An 18,452-nucleotide genomic window follows, 5' to 3' on the forward strand; every position below is an offset into this window, starting at 1 on the left:
AGTTTATCCTCTTAACCAGTGTTATATACTTAGATAGATATGGAAAATTAACAGTCCCTTAAATGTTTGAAATATTTAGGTTTCATAGTTCATTCTATTTGAGTAATTTAAGGAACTACATTGACAAAAAACATCATTTCAGAATTTAATCTGGTGTGTCCCTCCAATTCTAAACAAGGAGAGAGCTCCATATATGCATATCTTAACACACTTGCAGACCAACAAAGGGTACTTATTAAGCAGTGGGTTTCGGGAATCCAGATTACTGTGTATAATTATAGCTTCTTGTAGTAGTAGTAGTGTAGTGTGTGTGGTTTGACATATTCATCTACACAACCCAACAACCAATACCCACTTAGCTTACCCTTACCCAACAAACATAAGAAAACAGAACATAACAGAACCATTACCATTTCTCAGACACTAACAATGTTATTCCCAGCCTCCTGGTTTCTAGCCCAAACCTCGTCTTCAATAGGTTTCAAACTGCCATTGAAAGCATCTTCCCAATCAAACTTATTGAGGCTGTTGGGTTTAAGTTCGTCCGGCTGAACAGGGTATTTTCCGGAGAAGCAAGCATAGCAGTAGTTAGGGGCATCCTCCTCCAACAAACTCTTCAACGTGTCCAAGGGAAGAAAAGCGAGGGAATCAGAGCCAATGAACTTCCTTATTTCCTCCACATTCATCCTGTTGGAAATCAATTCTTCCTTACTGGGGGTGTCCACACCGTAGTAACATGACGCAACAATGGGTGGACACGCAATCCTCATGTGGACCTCCTTAGCACCCGCCTCCTTTATCAGCCTCACAATCTTGGAAGATGTGGTGCCCCTCACAATGGAGTCATCCACCACCACGACCCTCTTCCCTTCAAGCACGCCACGCACCGGAGACAGCTTCAGCTTCACTCCAAAATCTCTTATTTTCTGCGAGGGCTCGATGAAAGTCCTCCCCACATAGTGCGACCTTATCAACCCCTGCTGAAAGGGAACCCCAGCTTTTGCAGCGTAGCCAAGAGCAGCCACCACCCCAGAATCGGGAACCGCAATCACAACGTCGCACTCGACCGGGCTCTCAGTGGCCAGTATTTCCCCGAATTTCCTCCTGGACTCGTACACAGACCTCCCGAAGACAACAGAGTTGGGAAGTGCGAAGTATATGTGCTCGAAGATGCATTGCTTTGGCTCCTGATGAGTCACGAGGCAGAGGGATTGGATTCCCGTGTGGTCCACCACCACAACCTCACCCGGGTTCACCTCTCTCTCATACGTCGCATCGATCAAATCCAGCGCGCATGTCTCCGAGGCGAAAACCACAGCGCCGTTCTTTCTCCTTCCCATCACCAAAGGTCGGAACCCGAAGGGGTCCCTCACGGCCACCAGCTTGTCCTCCGTGAGGAACACCAGGGAGTACGCCCCCTTCAGATTCTCGCAGGCATCCACGACTCTGAGTAGGAAAGGTCTGTGCTTGGAGGTGGCGATCAGGTGGAGCACGACCTCGGTGTCGGAGGTCGTGTTGAAGATGGACCCGTTGTCTTCCAGTTTGGCGCGCAGGGAGCGGTAGTTCACGAAGTTTCCATTGTGCGCGACGGCGACGGAGCCGAAACGGTAGCCGGCGACGAAGGGTTGGACGTTCACGAGCTTGGAGTGGCCAGCGGTGGAGTAGCGGACGTGGCCAATGGCGCAGGAGCCGGGCAGCTCAGAGAGCTTAGCCTCGTTGAAGACGTCAGAAACGAGGCCAACACCGTTTACTGAGTGGAAGAGGTTGTCGTGGACGGCGACGATGCCGGCGCCTTCCTGGCCACGGTGCTGGAGGGCGTGGAGGGCGAGGGAGCAGAGACGGGAGGCTTCTGGGTCGCCGTAGATGCCCACAACGCCGCACTCTTCACGAGGCTTTTCGTCATCATTGACAGAGGCGAAAGTGTTTGTGGTTTTGGTGCATGGAAGAGGCAGAGTGTAGCGGGGATTGTGGGTGGAATGAGAGAGAAGGGTTTGAAAGGAGTTTGTGTTGTTGAGAAAAACGGTGTTACTGTTGACGCCGAAGCTTTGTGTGTTGAACAAAGGGAAAGAAGAAGGTTTGGAGTGTGAAGAGGAGCAGAGGGTGGAGAGATTAGACGCGGCCATGATAAGAAGAAAAACAGAAGAACACGATATGAAGAAGAAACTAGACGAAGGATATTGATATTTAAACACAAACACTTTCTTCTGCCTTTTCATAGTTGTTTACTGGGACCCATCAAACACCTCTTTTTCACCCTTTCTCCGTTTCCAATATTCCCCACCTTCTTTTTTTTATTCTGACCATTCTATTATTTTTTTATTTTTCTCCTTCGATAATATCCTTCTCTTTTTATTGGTACGTAGAGATTACTTTGTAGGAGTGAGTCTAACTTATTTATTTATTTATTTTTCTTTTCATTATTTAAGTCAATGGTGTAATTATAAATATATTCTCGAGACGCGCTATGATATATAAAATATGAAGATAATTCAGCTAGGGTGATATAGTTTATATAACGGTAAAGATTTTTTTATTTTTTATAACTTTTTTGTAGTTTGTGATTGATTGATTTTAAATATATAAACTAATAAACAATTACACATAATGTATTATCAAAATATTATTAAAAAGAATTGTTAATATATTTTAGTTCTCATATAAATATTCCTGTTATTGAGATAACAATAATGATAGAGTTTTGTCACAGACAACAATTATTGAACCAAGATAATAATTTTAAACTAGATTTATATATATTGTTTGGATATGAGGTAGAGATTAATGATATTGAATCAATTTGATTGTTTGAAATATATTTTGTGCTAATTATTAATGATATAATAAATTTAAAATTATATGTTTTTTATTTCAAACTTTTATTTATAAATTTCAGAATTTTTAATTAATATTCACTAATTCATCATCCAATTACATGTATTCATATGTTACTTTTAATTAATCAGTATTAAAATTAATATGATTTTACTCACAATAAATCAACTTGATTAGTGACCGATTATATCCATGGTTTACTAAATAATTCGAGATATGATTGATTGTTCAATATCATTACCTTTTGAACTGTACAACTACTTGAAGAAATAAATTAGTTTTTTAAACATGGAAGATACAATATTTAATTTTTAAAAATGTAGATAAAATGGGAAACCCAAAATTGTAATTGATCGTTTTATATATTTTTATTACTTTTCCATCAGATGTCCTTTTCTCGTTCTACTTCTTCGTGTACCCACGTATGTCTAAGTAGGATAACTTCTCAATGTTCTAATTAAGCACTTCTTGTCTTTTGGATAATCCAATGTCCACACCACGTCAGAGTTCATGATCAGAGTAACACAATTCGGTGGATTTTCATTTTTTATTTCCCTGTCGTTATTTCATTAAAGCATTACATCTTTATATTAACTTAATTATTTCAATTTTTATAAAGTCATACTTTTCGTACTCTCTCCCTCACTTTTCATTTATGCTATTCATAACATCAAATGATCTAATTAATTAAAATTGAATGGCTTCTTTTATGAGCAAAACCAACATTATTTTTAATTTGAATATTATAATTAAAAGCAGAAAAAATGCATGATTTGATATTAATGACATTATTAAATAATTATAATACATCTCTAGCTAGCCCGAGACAGGTGGTTTTGCGTTTTAATATGATTAAACAATATTATTATTTCTGAATAAAAAATACACAAACAAAATAAAACATTTTTCATTAGTTAGAATGTTTTATCTTACTATATAATTAAAAGTAAAAACTAAAAATTAACGAAAATTATTGTGCTCTTTTTATTCTTTCACTCTAAAATTCCTAGTACTTTATTATGTGCGAGTTTGAGTTTTATGGTAATTAAGATGCTTGATGGTTAGGATTTGAAGTTTTGTATATAATTATTGTTGCTCATTTTTATAACAATAGTCAGATCATTGCATTCTTAATTTCAATAAACTTGTAAACTTAATTTTATAAAAGTCACTTCATTTAGTTTCTGTTAAGTTAAAATATATACAAGTTAATCAATTAATAAAATATACTCGATGTTTTATTTATTTTTTTAAATGCATATAAATAAATATACTAATAAAATTTTATCTTTTTAATGTCTTTCTCACCTTATTTAATTTTATTTTCTTATAACATCATTGATCATTTGTCTTTTTCATTCCATTTATTTTACCTTTCCTTTCTACCTCTTCCTTACGCAGCAACGCAATAAGTATTTTATTATTATATAATAACACGTCAGAATCAGAGCAACGCAATTCGGTAGATTTCCAATTTTAATTTGTTCCTTGTCATTTCATTAAAAGATTACATCATTGAGTTAATTTAGTTATGGTGTAGTTTAAATCAAAGTTTAATTTTTACATTATGTGTGCTCACACGATATAACATATATTACATGATGGGATAACAACAAACTAAACCATAAGATAGGTTATTTTATATTTAAATAAACTTAAGAACATATTATTGTTATCAAATAAATCAAGATCGTATTAATAAACTAGAAGATGTTATTATTATTAGTCATCAGCTAGATTTATTATAATAGCGAAAAATGCTTTTTATTATATAATAATAAATATATAGTTGAGACTTCGGAATTAAAAAATATATTAAAGATTCTTAATAAGCAGATTTATGTTTAACTTAATATAAAAGCTAAACTCACACACACACACACTCTCTCTATAATATTTGTATGTAAGTGGAATGTAGAATGCATGGAGGAAACATAGAAACAATCAACTTGGTAAAAAAAACATACAGTTCATACAAAACTTCTTATGAAGAACTAATATAAATTCAATTTTTGTTATTATTAGGTGATGATAGTAAATATTTCTTTCGTCTCATTATTTTTTTTAAATGTATATTTTTAAATGTTAGTTATAGATGTTATTAAGCGCATAAAACAAATCATGATAATGTTTTGACTAAAAATACAAAATTCATTGGTGTAAAATTCTAGCATTTAAGTCAAAAAAACAAATAAGTCAACATTAAAAATATTAATAACATTGTTCTAAATAAATGTAATAATCTAGACGTCTGTTAATCTTATCATTCGACATTAATATATTTAATATATGATTTTGCGTGTTATAAGAGTCCGACGTTAAATAACATCGATTTTATAGGTTGACGTTATACTATGATATTAGTTTCACAGTAGACATTAAAGGACGAAAAATATTATCCTTTTTTACACTTGTGTTCCTGATGAGTATAATTTTTTTTAAGCACAAATTGATCTTTTTGAAAAGAAGTATGAACTAATCACTTTCAATTATTTTATTAATTAAATAATAAAGTAAAATTACTTCGTAAATTTAGATTTGTTGGTAGAAACTTAGTATTATTTGATTTCCGAATTTAGGATAGGAAGAGATGTTTTGTCTGTCTCAAAATAAAATGTGAAACGCTAACATTGGGAATCTTTGTCACTGAAACTGACCGTTGACCACGCATTCGAATCTGAATGAGATTAGATTCTTGTTTTGTTGACGAAGATGAACGTACGGATTTCTTTGTGAAAAAAAAGGAAAGTTATATTTGAATTGTCTTTTTGATAACAAATTTTCTTAAAGTAAATAATATCTTAAATGTGATATGATATTCCTGAATTCGTAAAAGGTGAATTTGTGGGAGTAAATATGCAATCCATACACGACAAGTTTGTATAAACTAACGTGGAATCAGAACCTGCCTTCAACTCTATCACCACTTGATTTTGATAATTTCCGAATCAAGCACATGTATTAACAGCAAAAGAAGAGTTGTAGAGGTGAAATGAAATAAAAAAAATTACTGTATATTCTCTATTGATTTTGAAGTAATTATTTAAGAATTTAATTAAAATATATTAATAGTATAATGATGTTATATTAAGAAGCATAATTATGAGGTGTGTTGTATAAATGATACAAGTGAATCTATTCCCTGCTAAGAATCTGTGAGGATAATAAGAATGTCGTGATAAAGATGTTTTGGTATATAGCCCTCCAATGTCCCGTGGCCAAGAGAAATGGGTAACAAACATATGGACCATAAAGGATAGACTTGAACGACACCCTCTTCCCATTTTCATAGTTAAGGAGACGTTTCTGTCACCATTTCTATTTGTATCTTTACAAATATGGAAGTCCATTTTTTTTTTATGATTTTTGCATAATTATAAAAAACTATTTCCAGACATGTTTTATTCTCACATCCTCTTGATTCTACATGATTTAATTTCGCATCAAGGAAATGAGTAAGTTATATTCCCATGACAACAAGTCAAGTTATTCTTTAATTTCTCTTATAACTTCAATTCTTTATTTTTTGTTTTAATTGATTCAGAATTTAGAAAATATTTTCGAAAACGTGAACATTTTAATTAAATATATTTTAAAACAGGCTTAGAAATAAAATTTCTATCATATATATTTCGGGAAATATAAATTCATAATTTGAAAAAACAACCCCTAAATTACTCAAGACTTTCGGTCATTCATTGGCCGTTATATTTCACAAGTTTCGTTGATACGAAGGTTTGAATTTTATTTGGGAATACATTTTCAAACTCTACCTTTTATGCATTTGGAAGGTTTAAGTAGAGCATTAAAGTTGACCTTCACTTTATTTTAATTAATTTAAAATAATTAGTAAATATTTGATATCAATAATGTGGTTACGAAGTTAAAACAACTATGGTGAATGCTGTGTTATGTGCTTATAAACCATAAAGCCCCGTAAAGACACAGTTTCAACCTTAACATTCTTCATTTGGGAACAAGCAAGAGGACAACCTAGTCTAACAGGACCAAGAGGGAGCACTGTACTGAGATCCAATAATCCACAAAATTTAACCAAGTCCATGTAAAAAGACAGAAACCAAAATCACATGTACATGGATGAAGTTGAGTGTAATCAGTTGAAGACACCTAAATTTGGATAGCAATAGCAAACATTCTAAATTCCACTTGCAGGAATAAGTAAAGAAAGAAAGAGGAATTTACACAGCAAATCCTCTTGTATACTGACATCCTGGGTTAAGTGATATATAGGGAGAAAACCCAAAAACCAAAATTTGGTCTACATCACTTCGGTGTTGAAAATGCAAGGTCTTTGTATTCAGATGATGTTGCATTTGAGAACACTAGAACAGCATGTTTCCACCAAGCTTTTTTGTTAAGTGTTTCCGAGCACTGCACACAAGTAATCATCCATTTGATAACTGAATGAAATTGAGCAATCTCACGGATATATATGTAAAGTATATGTGTGCATCTTTGACAAAAACCTAGCAGAAAGCTTGAGACTAACTATTTTTGTTCGACCAGAGTGCTTAAATCATCCCTTAGAGTATGATTATTTAAAGTGTAGCTGCTTGACATTAAAACATACCTATCAAGATCGAAAGATCAGTCCACACCAAACAAGGCACAGTGACTGTACTGATGCATTGGGGGCATCTATTCCACATAAATGACACCTTCTTCAGGATCTTCCCCATCCCAATCATCATCATCCTCATTTGTTGATGAATCCAACCGCTCCTTGTTTTGACTCCCTGAACTCTTCTCATTCTTTATTTTATCTAATATTGCAATCACCTGAAAATTACAGCGTTGTGGATGCATCAGATTAGCAAAAACTCACAGCACATCCAATATAAGCGTGGCCACCTACAATTTGCTGAGAAAAAAGAATGACTTGCACATGAAAGCACGAACTATGAAAGGATGCCTCATTGGTGAAGATATTTAAATTCTTCCCGGAATTGTGAGACCCACAATTCCACCACGAGAAACAAAAAATGTAGATTTAGGTCCCCCAAATAAAAAAAATCCAAAAATTGAAACATGATGTACCAGTTTATGCACACTTCAGATTGCTGTATAAACCATACAGAGTAAAGCAGAATAAAAACAATCAGACGCGGCTTCAAATGGCAAGCACAAGGTCTTGGTTTTGGATTATTCACCGACCAATAAACAACCTTAATGGAACTAAGAAAAAACGTGGACAAGGAAAACTAAAGGATCTTGCAACTGTACAGTAACAAACACAAAAGTAAGCACGCATACCCTGCTTCCTTTCTCAAAAGAATCATCCTCAATAAAGCGTATCTCAGGAGTTAAGCGCAACTTCATACGCTTCCCCAATTCACTGCGAACATATTTAGCCTTTGACTTCAAGCCGGCAATGGCTACTTCTCTCCCTCTTTCATCCCCAAAAACAGAGACAAAAACCTTAACCACCTACATATGATGTTTGGCGAGTAAGGAAAGAATTTAATAGCGGTTAAGGAATTGTAGAGAGAGAGACAGAGAAAGGAAAGATACCTGGAGATCACCGGAAACTTGGACATCAGTGATGGTGGTGAGGGAAGATAGGTAACGGTCGGCTCCTAAGGAAGTTTCGGGAAGAACAGCATACTGCAACACTTTGTCGGTGAGGAGCATATCAGAGAGCTCTCTCCTTATTTGCTTGGCCACCATTTGGACTCTTCTAGGATTGGCCATGCACCTTATTCTGGAACCAACCACCGCCTTCTCTCTCACAATTCGCATTGGGGTCACCGTCACCGTCACTGAACCTGCGCTTGCGCCGGGGAAGTGATGGCGCCAAGGATAAGGATTCGGACAGGGACATGATGCAACCACTGCTGGGTGAAACATTGCTATCACTACACTGCTCTTTGAAGATTAGATGCAGAGGGAGCAACCAAAGAAGACACAACATGTTTTTTAAGCTCTCAACCCGGCCCAACACAAAGCCCAATCTAAAAGGTATTTCTGGATCAAAAATATATGATACAATAAGTGACTGGTGAAGGGGTAAAATAGGAAATTAAAATTTTATGAGTATGCGAAAAGGGAGGTGCAGGAAAGAGCAGCCCATTTTCTTTTCCTTACTCCATGCTCCTCGGACAAAACCTTGCGGGTGTTGCTCCCTCCACCTCCACAGCCTTCTCCCTCCACCTCCCCAATTATCTTTAATTCCAATTATATCCTTAAAGTTAAAATTTTTTATTTTTATTATTTTATTATTTTAATATTTAAATATAAACTAATATACTGAAAGAGAATATGTTACTAGTAGCATTCTAAAATATACCTCTGGAAGATGTCGGGAGAGAGGCATTTTAGGATCTGATCTGCATTTAGCATGAATTATGGGACCTAACTGTGACCTCTCCATGCTTGTTGCTAATTTTTCTGTGGGTTGATACAGGTACGCAGCTCCTCTATACATCCACTCCTCCATTTCATCACTGTAAAACTCCTCAAAAGCCTCTTCACACAATGCACATCTTTTCTGCTCCTCTTCTGCTACCACCGCCAACTCTTGTTCATCTTTCGTTTCTTCTTTTCTTTCTGTCGGAAAAAAAGCTGCTACTGACTTCGTTCCCACTGCCTCTGCACCACTAAGCCACATCCTCTCCCTCACAAACCATTCACGACAGATTCTCTGCTTCCGATTCTTGGTCACATGCCAATCCATGTGACTTCTGTGTTCCTCTTGGCTTCTGAATCTCAGCCCACAACTTCTGCATTGTCTAGGGAGATCACCATACAAGCCATTAATTACAGACTCATGCCGAACCTTCAGAATGTCCGATGGAATTCTGAAAAACAAATAATTAGTATTGAAATCTTGGGTGGCACAATCAAATAAACAAAGGCAAGAAAAATGAAACGAAATTATGATAGATAAATATATTAGTATTTGGAAAAGCGACTGCCACGCACTCTATTTGGAAAAGCTGGATGACATCCTTCAACGGATGTCAACATCCGTTTAAGGCGAAACGGATGTCAACATCCGTTTAAGGCCAAACGGATGTCGACATCCGTTTTGCCTTAAACGGATGTTGACATCCGTTGAAGGATGTCATCCGTTTAGGCTTCGTTTTCATTTTATGTTTTTGGGTTAAAGGATTATTGGAAATATTATTGGAAGAATTATTGGAAGGGTTTAGGGTTTATGATTATTGGAGAGGAACCACGACAAGCACGCTACACCACAAACGCAGTGCACCACGTACTGCACCGAAAGCAAGCAAGAGGAAGATTGCTTGATAATTCTTTTCACGATCATTGAGTTTTGCAGAAAAATATTTTACTCATACAAGGAACTACGTAGGTTATAAGTGAGATATGTTATAAATGAGTAAAATTAAAAAACAATAATTTTAAAAATAAAATTTTACTGAGGGACAAAATAGTAAAGGGGAGGTGGAGGGAGAAGGCTGTGGTGGTGGAGGGAGCAACACCCAAACCTTGCTAATGGTGGCCCAAATTGTAGCCAGGGCCTGATCACGTTGGGCAAAAATGGATGGATGCAGAAAATCTTAACATCAAAGTTTATTAATTGTCAATTTGCAATTCAAACGAGTAATTTTACTTTTTTATTTGGAGTTATAATATATACACAACTATATTAGTTTATACAATCGACTCACAAATATTTTGTTAATTTTTTATTTAATTTACGTTTTAATTAAATATTTTATATTAAAAAAATTCAAATGATTATTTATGAAAAAAATATCGTAAAAATATTTTTTTCTTATTTTCCGGTTCATCAATTTTAAGAACAGATTTTATAATCCAAAATATACACACTAAAGCACTTAACTGAGCTTTTTTATTGAACCGGCTATTCTAAGATGATTCTTCTTATAACATATATTGGCGATGTTGAAGGATATAAATAATAATGTATTTAATTTTTTTTACTTCTATTTGTAGGGATTTTATACATGTAAAAAAAATTAGAATACATTTTACTATACCACACTTAATTCAATTTAAATCAGAGTATAATGGAATATAAGTATGTATAGAAATGCAATGGGCCAGTCACGTGGGCGCATTTGATATGTTCCATTACTCTTCTGTCCTCTGGGCCCCATCTCACGTGCTCCTCTCTTCCCTTCCCTCCAACACTGGGCTCCTCCGCACCCTAACTTTTTTTTTATCACCTTTACCTTATCATCTTTCACATTTTCTCCTCTAGATTTCTTTGAACTCACATAATCAGAGGTCACGTAACGAAATTAACGGTTGGTCTCGATTTCATCATTTTTGTGTGTGTGTTATGTTATTTCATAACCGATCACTTTTCATTATGATAGATGATTCGATAATGGTACGGCGAGAATCACCATCTTCAAACGCTTAATTATTGAGTATCATTATTGCTGTTCTTACTTTCTTTCTGCCACGCACGTTCAACCATTATTTGATTCCTCCAACATTATTGACGTCGTAATTCATCGTGAGTAAGTTTGAGTGGTATTCGTTAGTAATTAACTCAAGCACTTCCTATAAAAAGAAAAGAAAAGAAAAAGAATAACGAAGAAAGATTGAAAGAAGGTATACGGTGTAATAAGATGCGATAAAACAGATCGAGAGAACCACTTGCGATATGTAGCTCTCATGAATGCGTTTTGGAGAGCAACGTGGATCATATCTAACTCGATCATCGTTAGACGAAAAGGACAACATAAGAAAAACAAAAAAACATGGTTAACGTATAATTTTGTGACTATAATGTAGGTAGTAGAAAATGTAAAGTTTTGAAGGAGGAAGATTGAGATATAAAGCATGAAAGCAACAGAAGAGAGTTTTGTTTTGGTGAAGAACAGCAGAAGAGACAAAGAATGAAAGATAGAATTAAGAGTGTGATATTGAAGATATGCAAGAGACGAAGAAGTGGTGTTTCGAGGAAATAGGGGAGAACATGGGTGGGGCAGTTTGGGAGAAAATTCCAATACAGAAATTCCGAAGTGATGCAGATCAAAAATATTCTTCGGAGCAGATCCAACAAAGCTACGCATATCCCAATCTGTAAAAACTAAAGATAGAAATGGTAACAGTTTCTTTTTGAATGATTCTGTTTTATGGGGTCAAAGTTGTATGAATTGTAGTAAATAGACATTTTTTGGAAGAAGAAAGAAAGAGAAGAGAAGAGCATTAAGCATTGGCAACTGGAAGTGGTCCTTCTCTGCAAAAGGAAGGGCAGTTCCTTTCAAACTCTCTTTTCATGCAACCGCCTTTCCCTTTAATTAGTGCCAATCATCATTTCATTTTAAGACTGTACTGCCACTCTCCTCATTTCTTTCAAAAACCCTCTCTTCCTTTTCTATCTCCAAATTTTCTCCACCACTTAATGCAACTTAGTTCCTTTTACTATTACTCTCTAACTTACCAACTTCCCAACACCAATTTTCTTAATGTGTAACTGTACATCTACTTTTATCAAATTGTTTCCATTCGACCACATATTAAAATCTTTAATATTTAATTGTGTTCAATTCAAAGAAAAAATATTCTTTTTTCATATTTATAATTTATGATTAATTAGCCGTCAATTATCAAACCAGTAATTAATCATAAATTATAATAATCAACCAAACAATGTCCACGGTCATTTAACGGATTGAATGTCATTTGTTAAATTAGAGTAAATCAACCTTATAATCAATTAACTTATTGTTAAAATATGTGATTATTTATATTTGAACAATAATTAGGTGAACCTTAATTAAAATTCACTATAAAATTTATAAATAAAAATTCTAAATACAAAAGTAAATTATACTTTAATTATAACTGCTATTTGTATAATATATTTCTACTTTAACATTGGAATATTTTCTAAAACTACCATCAAACGTTCAAAAACACAAAGACTTCTCACATAATAAAACTTTAACCTTAGACTACACATTAAAAGATAAAAACACTTGACTCCGCACTTAAAATAATATATAATAATTATATTTGACTTAGTAAAGAAATATGAATCACAAAATATCATGTAAAGATAATCTTGTTAAAAACCTTACTGTATCAGTTTCAAAATCATATTCTAATTCTATATTATAATATTTGATGTTATTTTTCATCAATATTAATTTTTAGTTAGTTTTATATAATTTTTTATATATTACAAACTCAAGATTCATGTGTCCAAAAGATATAAACACATATGTATGTGTGCAGGGAGATAAAAATAACTTTATTGATTACTCCATATTATTGCATTCACAAAAACTATCTATTACAAATAAGCACTCTAAATTAAATTTTAACTGGTGTAGTTTCTGTCTATCCTACTATTTTTATTTTTAAGGTTTTAATTCACACTTTTTTACAAGTAACTGTTTGTTGTTGTTCTTTCTTTTACATATTGAATGTCAATTTTTTCATGATGTTAAACTAAACATCGCTTTGTATCAAATTAGTAATGCTGAGAAACTTTGAATGTAAAAAAACATAGTATTTTGAAATGTACAAACTATAAATTAATTTTACTTTATTAATTTAATATATTCTTATATTATTATAAATTTAAATATATAGTTTAGAGAGTGAAAGTCTCACCCACCTCATCTTCTCAATTTAGAGATTCTGAATAGAATCTTATCTGTATTCAGAATGTACATTTCACACTTATTGTCTAAACCTACTAAACAAAATTCTCTTATTGACCTTTAATTGTTATCTATATAACTCATTTTCTTATTCAAGTCCGTAATATTTATTATGAAACATGATTATAACAGAATTTATATTATAAATATTTGTATATTACAAAATTTAATCTTGTAAAAATAAATTATTTTGTGTAATATTACACAAATCAAGACAATTTTTGTATTTATAACTAAGTAAAAGTTAACTTGTGAACACTCTTATTATTTGATTTATTACCAAGTTGGTTGCATCAATTTTTTTAAAATATAAAATTATGAGGATGAGATTAAAGAGGAGGACAAAACACAATGAAGACAAGAAAAAGTGTAAATTAGATTATGGAACTCATCTTACAGCGGAATTTAGGATATCTTTGTTCTCTATTTTTATTTTTAAGAAAATAAAAACAAAAGTGATAAAAAAAAATATTTTAAAACCAATATCTCTTTCTTAATTTTAAAATAAAATTATGACAACTGTACATTGTCTGTGCTGTTTCATTCTTTCTCTCTTATTCCTAACTCTCTAAAAATTAATTTTTAAAAATCATTTTAACTGATCAAATTTAAAAATTAGAAAACCAAAACACAGATAGCATACATCCTTAATTTAACAGTACATATTTTGAACTTAATTTTCACATAGTTTTAGAGATTAATGTATTTGGTTACCGTACAAGAAAAAGCAAATAAACTAATATAAATATTATTTACACATTGCAAACTTCAAGCATCAACATTCGACCAAAGCAGGTTAAATGTGTTTTTAATATGGAAAGACTACATTGGAAATAGAAATTAAAAAAGTGGTAGTATACAGTGGTACTTTAATAAATATAATCATGTTTTCGGTACATGTAAAATGTTTCAAGTTTTCATTTTCATTTTGATTTTTCTAAATATAAATAATTATTTTGATAATATTATGTGATATTCATTATTTCAAATAAAAGGTTAATGATTATATTTTTATGACACTATTCATATGACTAGGATAATGTTAGCATGCGATATTTTTAATTTTGTATAAAATCTATTGATTTATTTTAAAATTAATAATATGAATATAAATATTGATTTAAAATTTTGGAAGAATCAAGATACTTCTTTATAGAGACTAAAATAATGAGTTTAATTTTAAGGTTATAAAAAACATTTTTTATAAAAACCAAAATCATAACTTTTGCCCATTTCATTTTGACTAATTATATTCAGATCTTCTATAATTTTATATAGTTATATAATTTTAATTTTTACGTTAATGAATTACATTCAGATATATTTTTTAATCTGCTCTCCATCCAAAGCACAAGTAAAAGTAACATGATTTTATATTAGTTCTGTTGGGGGCGTGAACATATTCTTCCTTAATATGGAATCATAGTATGTGATGTGGGGCATTCTATCTCGTGGTCTTATTTTAAAGTCGAACCAGATATCCGTACACACTTAAGTACACCACCTTCTCTCACCACTGCTTCTCTTCTCCCCTTACTTTGCAATAAACACATATTTATTTTGTCTATAGTCTTTACTTCCGTCTTTATATTATTTTCACATTTATTCTAAACAGTTTTAAGAAAAATTAATTTTTATAATAATTTTACATTTTTTTTAATAAAAGTAGAAAAATATGATAGGAAAATTATAGAAATAAGAAATTTTAAAAAATACGAGAATAAGCAAGTTGTACAATTTTTACACTATTTTAAATAAAAAATAGTATATCATTCACACAACTTTTTTTTTATTCAATCAATTTGGAATTTGTCAAGCATCTCAACCATTTCTATTACCAATTATAAGTTCAGGTGAAACAAATATGGTATCTAAATTGTTCTCATAGAACTCGAAAAGAAACATGTAAATAACTCAGTGAAGTATGTGAAGAATTTAAAAGAGTATGTGATTAACTCAATAAAATTATTTTATGGAAATTGGAAGTTGTTTTGTCCTTAAACAACTTTATATTGAAATTAAAAGTTATCAGCCTCCAACTACTTCTACCGAACTCTTCACATATTTCATTGAGCTCTCCACATATTTCACAAAGCTTTCCATGTTCTTTTTGGAACTCCATGAGAGTGCTGACGACTTATAATTTGAATAGAAAGTTGTCTAGAGATAAAACAAGTTCTGATTTCCATAAAATAACTCCACCAAGCTAATCACATACTTCATCAAACTCTTCGTTTTACTGAACTCTCTACCTGCTCCACTGAACTTTTCATATGTTGATTTTTTCATGTCCCTTTTTGAATTCTATGAGATAAGACTTCCAAATTGACAATGTGTTAATGGACACACAAAATAAAAATGAGGTGAGAGATGTAAGACTTTTTTTATTTAAAATCATGGTGCAGATCTCCCAACTTGATTGTTATCGTGATTTTTTAAAAATTTTGTACATTTGTATAAATTTCTTATAAATTTTTTCTATTTTTATAAAAAAAACAATTTTACACACTTAATTGTAAAACTTTTTTTTTTTACTTTATGAGCAAGGAAATAAACCTTTTTTTAGTTACCTTTATGAATGATTCTTTTTTTTTATGTTGGATACAATATGAAGTACATATATTTATCTGTTTTTGTCCAGCTACAAAAATCTAAAAGCGAAGGATTTTTTTTTGGATAATGATATTTTGACAATATTTTTTTGACAACATTTTAACATTATTTACGTGTCATTCTGTGATTGGTCCAAAATTACTCCACAATCAATAATAATAATTGTACCAACAGGGACCTGACGTCGTACGGAAGGACATCCGCGTCCTCGTACCGGCCGCCCACATCACCATACGGGACCCAGAAAACTACCCTTTTTACTTACTGATTGGGAAGGGTTACGTGTTGACGGGCGGACGCCCATGTGCCCGTAATTACTCACTGTGGTGAAAGGTTATGTATGGCAGGGTGGACACCCGTCCACCCATAATCAAGACTCACCCGAAGCCTTCAGGACCGGCCGGCCTTGAGGATAAGACCCGAGGGCGGCCGGTCGCGTTACTAACCATCTGAGTTTAAGGTAAGTAGGGTTTAAAAGCTATTGGGCTGAATTGGGTCGTGATTAACTTTTCACTAATCCTAAGCCCATAGCGAAAATTATAAATACATATCCAGGGTGAGTGGTAGATATGCATTTTATTATTGTCTGAGAAAAACGCCATAGCTCTCAACTGACTTTGGCATCGGAGAATCTTTTGCAGGTCTCCCACCAACAGACTGAAGAGTGAACCACACATACGGAACAATAATCATAAACACTAACATGGACCAATCATAGAATGACACGTAGATGATGTTAAAATGTTGTCAAAAAAATGTTGTTAAATAATCATTATTTTTTTTTTCACAGGGAGAGAGAGAAACAGAAAGAGGTATCCGTGACATCAAACTTCCTAGATTCCATTGAAAAAAACTAAATTCTCTCACAGGGCATACAGTATAGAACCTCTGCGAGGAAAATCTGATGAACAGCAAACCCTTTATACAATTTTCACCCGTAGAAATTCTTCATGGGGACAAAAGTTAGAGTCTCATGATGAACATCTAAAAGCCCAAATGGGGCTAGCTGTTAAAAAGCAGAAGAAAAAAAGAATGGGACAAAAAGGTGAGAAACACAACGCATAGACGGTGAAGAGAGATGGATGGGTGTTAAAAAAGAGAAGCAAGAGAAGCTTCTTCTCGACCACCTTCGATCTTTCTTCATGAAGCAATGGATCATCGTAGCGTGGATGTTAGAGAGCGGAAAACAACTTCTTGGCAGGGTATAGTGAGTCCCATATCGTGATCGAAGCCAAACTCTTCCTCAGCTTGTCGAAGGAGAGACTGAAACTGAGGATGAGTCAAAAAGGAGATGGGAACAATGTATCTACTTCTGTTTTCTCCGACGTAGACAGCGAAGTGGCCTTTGGGGACATCGAGAGGAAGGGCATAATCGTCATGGTCGTAGTCGTTCTTCTTTCCCAAGCTGGAACATCTTTTGAGGATTTGCTTGAGGACTGTGGTTTGAGAAGTCTTGTTTGATTTTCTGATGGCCATGTTTTGAGGGAGAGAGAGAAAATGAGAGAGAGAATTGGAAGTTGATGATTACTGAAGAAGGTGAAGAGGTGTATTTATGAAGAGAAAGAGAGGGTAGTTATTCATGTGGAGGGTGGGGGCGAAGGGTAGGACACGGGTGTTTTGGGGTATGTGTATTTCTGTAAGGACATTGTGGGAACCAAATCACTGTCCTTCACTGTTCTATGTTGGTCCTCCCAATGCCAACGTTGACATGGACCCTATCTGTACCTCCATTACTTTATAACCCCCACACACATTTTCTTAAAATTACTTTTTTATCTCACTTTCATCTCCTACATCATTTCATCTGTTACACTTTTAAATACGTTTTTTTTTAATTCATGCCACATAATTTATAATGGGCTATAAAGTTATATACTTTTTAAAAATTTAAATTTAAGAAAATAATAAATTATCTTAACAAGTTAAATTTAAATCTAACTCAATATGATAAAGTTAAGATCTAAATCCGATAAAACTAAGATGTAAAATGAGATTTGTATTTATTTATATATTCTAAATTGACCTTATTTCTAATGAGAATAAATATTAATGAGTGATTCGATAGCGAATGGAACAATATGTCTAACAAACAACAAATATCTTTAAAATAACTATACCCTATGCCTAATAAACAACAAATATTAAGATAATAAGACTTTACTCGACTTTACCTTATGTTAAAAAATAAACTTTAATTTAATTTAATCTAACTCACAAAAATTAACTTGTAAAATACGTATACTTATATTATATATTATAAATTTGTCTTATTTATAATTTATGTGAAACTTTCAAAACACTAAAAAAAAATAAAAAGTTAAGATAAATATCGAAAAACATTTTTCTTATTTTTTCTTTCTTAAAAATGTATAT

General features: G+C 32.9%; 3 protein-coding genes across 3 annotated transcripts; all 3 read right to left on the reverse strand.

Moving 5' to 3' along the window:
- Positions 1 to 120: 120 nt before the first annotated feature.
- Positions 121 to 2,231, reverse strand: LOC124837294 (amidophosphoribosyltransferase, chloroplastic). The gene has a single exon (XM_047312620.2). It carries the CDS (start codon positions 2,214 to 2,216, stop codon positions 417 to 419), a length of 1,800 nt encoding a protein of 599 aa, XP_047168576.2. The 5' UTR covers positions 2,217 to 2,231; the 3' UTR covers positions 121 to 416.
- A 4,627-nt stretch (positions 2,232 to 6,858) lies between these two features.
- On the reverse strand, positions 6,859 to 8,745 carry LOC124837295 (ribosome-binding factor A family protein). The gene is made up of 4 exons (XM_088107486.1): positions 8,365 to 8,745; positions 8,107 to 8,280; positions 7,424 to 7,632; positions 6,859 to 7,224 (listed from the first exon to the last, which is right to left on the reverse strand). Exons 1-3 carry the CDS (start codon positions 8,698 to 8,700, stop codon positions 7,492 to 7,494), a joined length of 651 nt encoding a protein of 216 aa, XP_087963612.1. The 5' UTR covers positions 8,701 to 8,745; the 3' UTR covers positions 6,859 to 7,224; positions 7,424 to 7,491.
- An 8,153-nt stretch (positions 8,746 to 16,898) lies between these two features.
- Positions 16,899 to 17,650, reverse strand: LOC124837315 (auxin-responsive protein SAUR50). Its single transcript, XM_047312643.2, has one exon. The coding sequence runs from the start codon at positions 17,553 to 17,555 to the stop codon at positions 17,235 to 17,237; it is 321 nt and encodes a 106-aa protein (XP_047168599.1). The 5' UTR covers positions 17,556 to 17,650; the 3' UTR covers positions 16,899 to 17,234.
- Between the last annotated feature and the right edge of the window lie 802 nt (positions 17,651 to 18,452).

Source organism: Vigna umbellata, chromosome 2 (assembly GCF_029865625.1).
Source record: "Vigna umbellata cultivar VRB3 chromosome 2, Vumbellata_1.0, whole genome shotgun sequence".
NCBI classification, from domain to species: domain Eukaryota; kingdom Viridiplantae; phylum Streptophyta; class Magnoliopsida; order Fabales; family Fabaceae; genus Vigna; species Vigna umbellata.

Excerpts from the sequence above, each read along its gene's own strand:
- LOC124837315 (XM_047312643.2), bottom strand. The coding sequence starts at position 17,555 with ATGGCCATCAGAAAATCAAACAAGACTTCTCAAACCACAGTCCTCAAG.
- LOC124837294 (XM_047312620.2), bottom strand. The coding sequence starts at position 2,216 with ATGAAAAGGCAGAAGAAAGTGTTTGTGTTTAAATATCAATATCCTTCG.
- LOC124837295 (XM_088107486.1), bottom strand. The coding sequence starts at position 8,700 with ATGTTTCACCCAGCAGTGGTTGCATCATGTCCCTGTCCGAATCCTTAT. Across the intron at positions 8,281-8,364 it reads AAGTTTCCGGTGATCTCCAG|GTGGTTAAGGTTTTTGTCTC; the intron begins GTATCTTTCCTT and ends CATCATATGTAG. Across the intron at positions 7,633-8,106 it reads CTTTTGAGAAAGGAAGCAGG|GTGATTGCAATATTAGATAA; the intron begins GTATGCGTGCTT and ends TGTAATTTTCAG.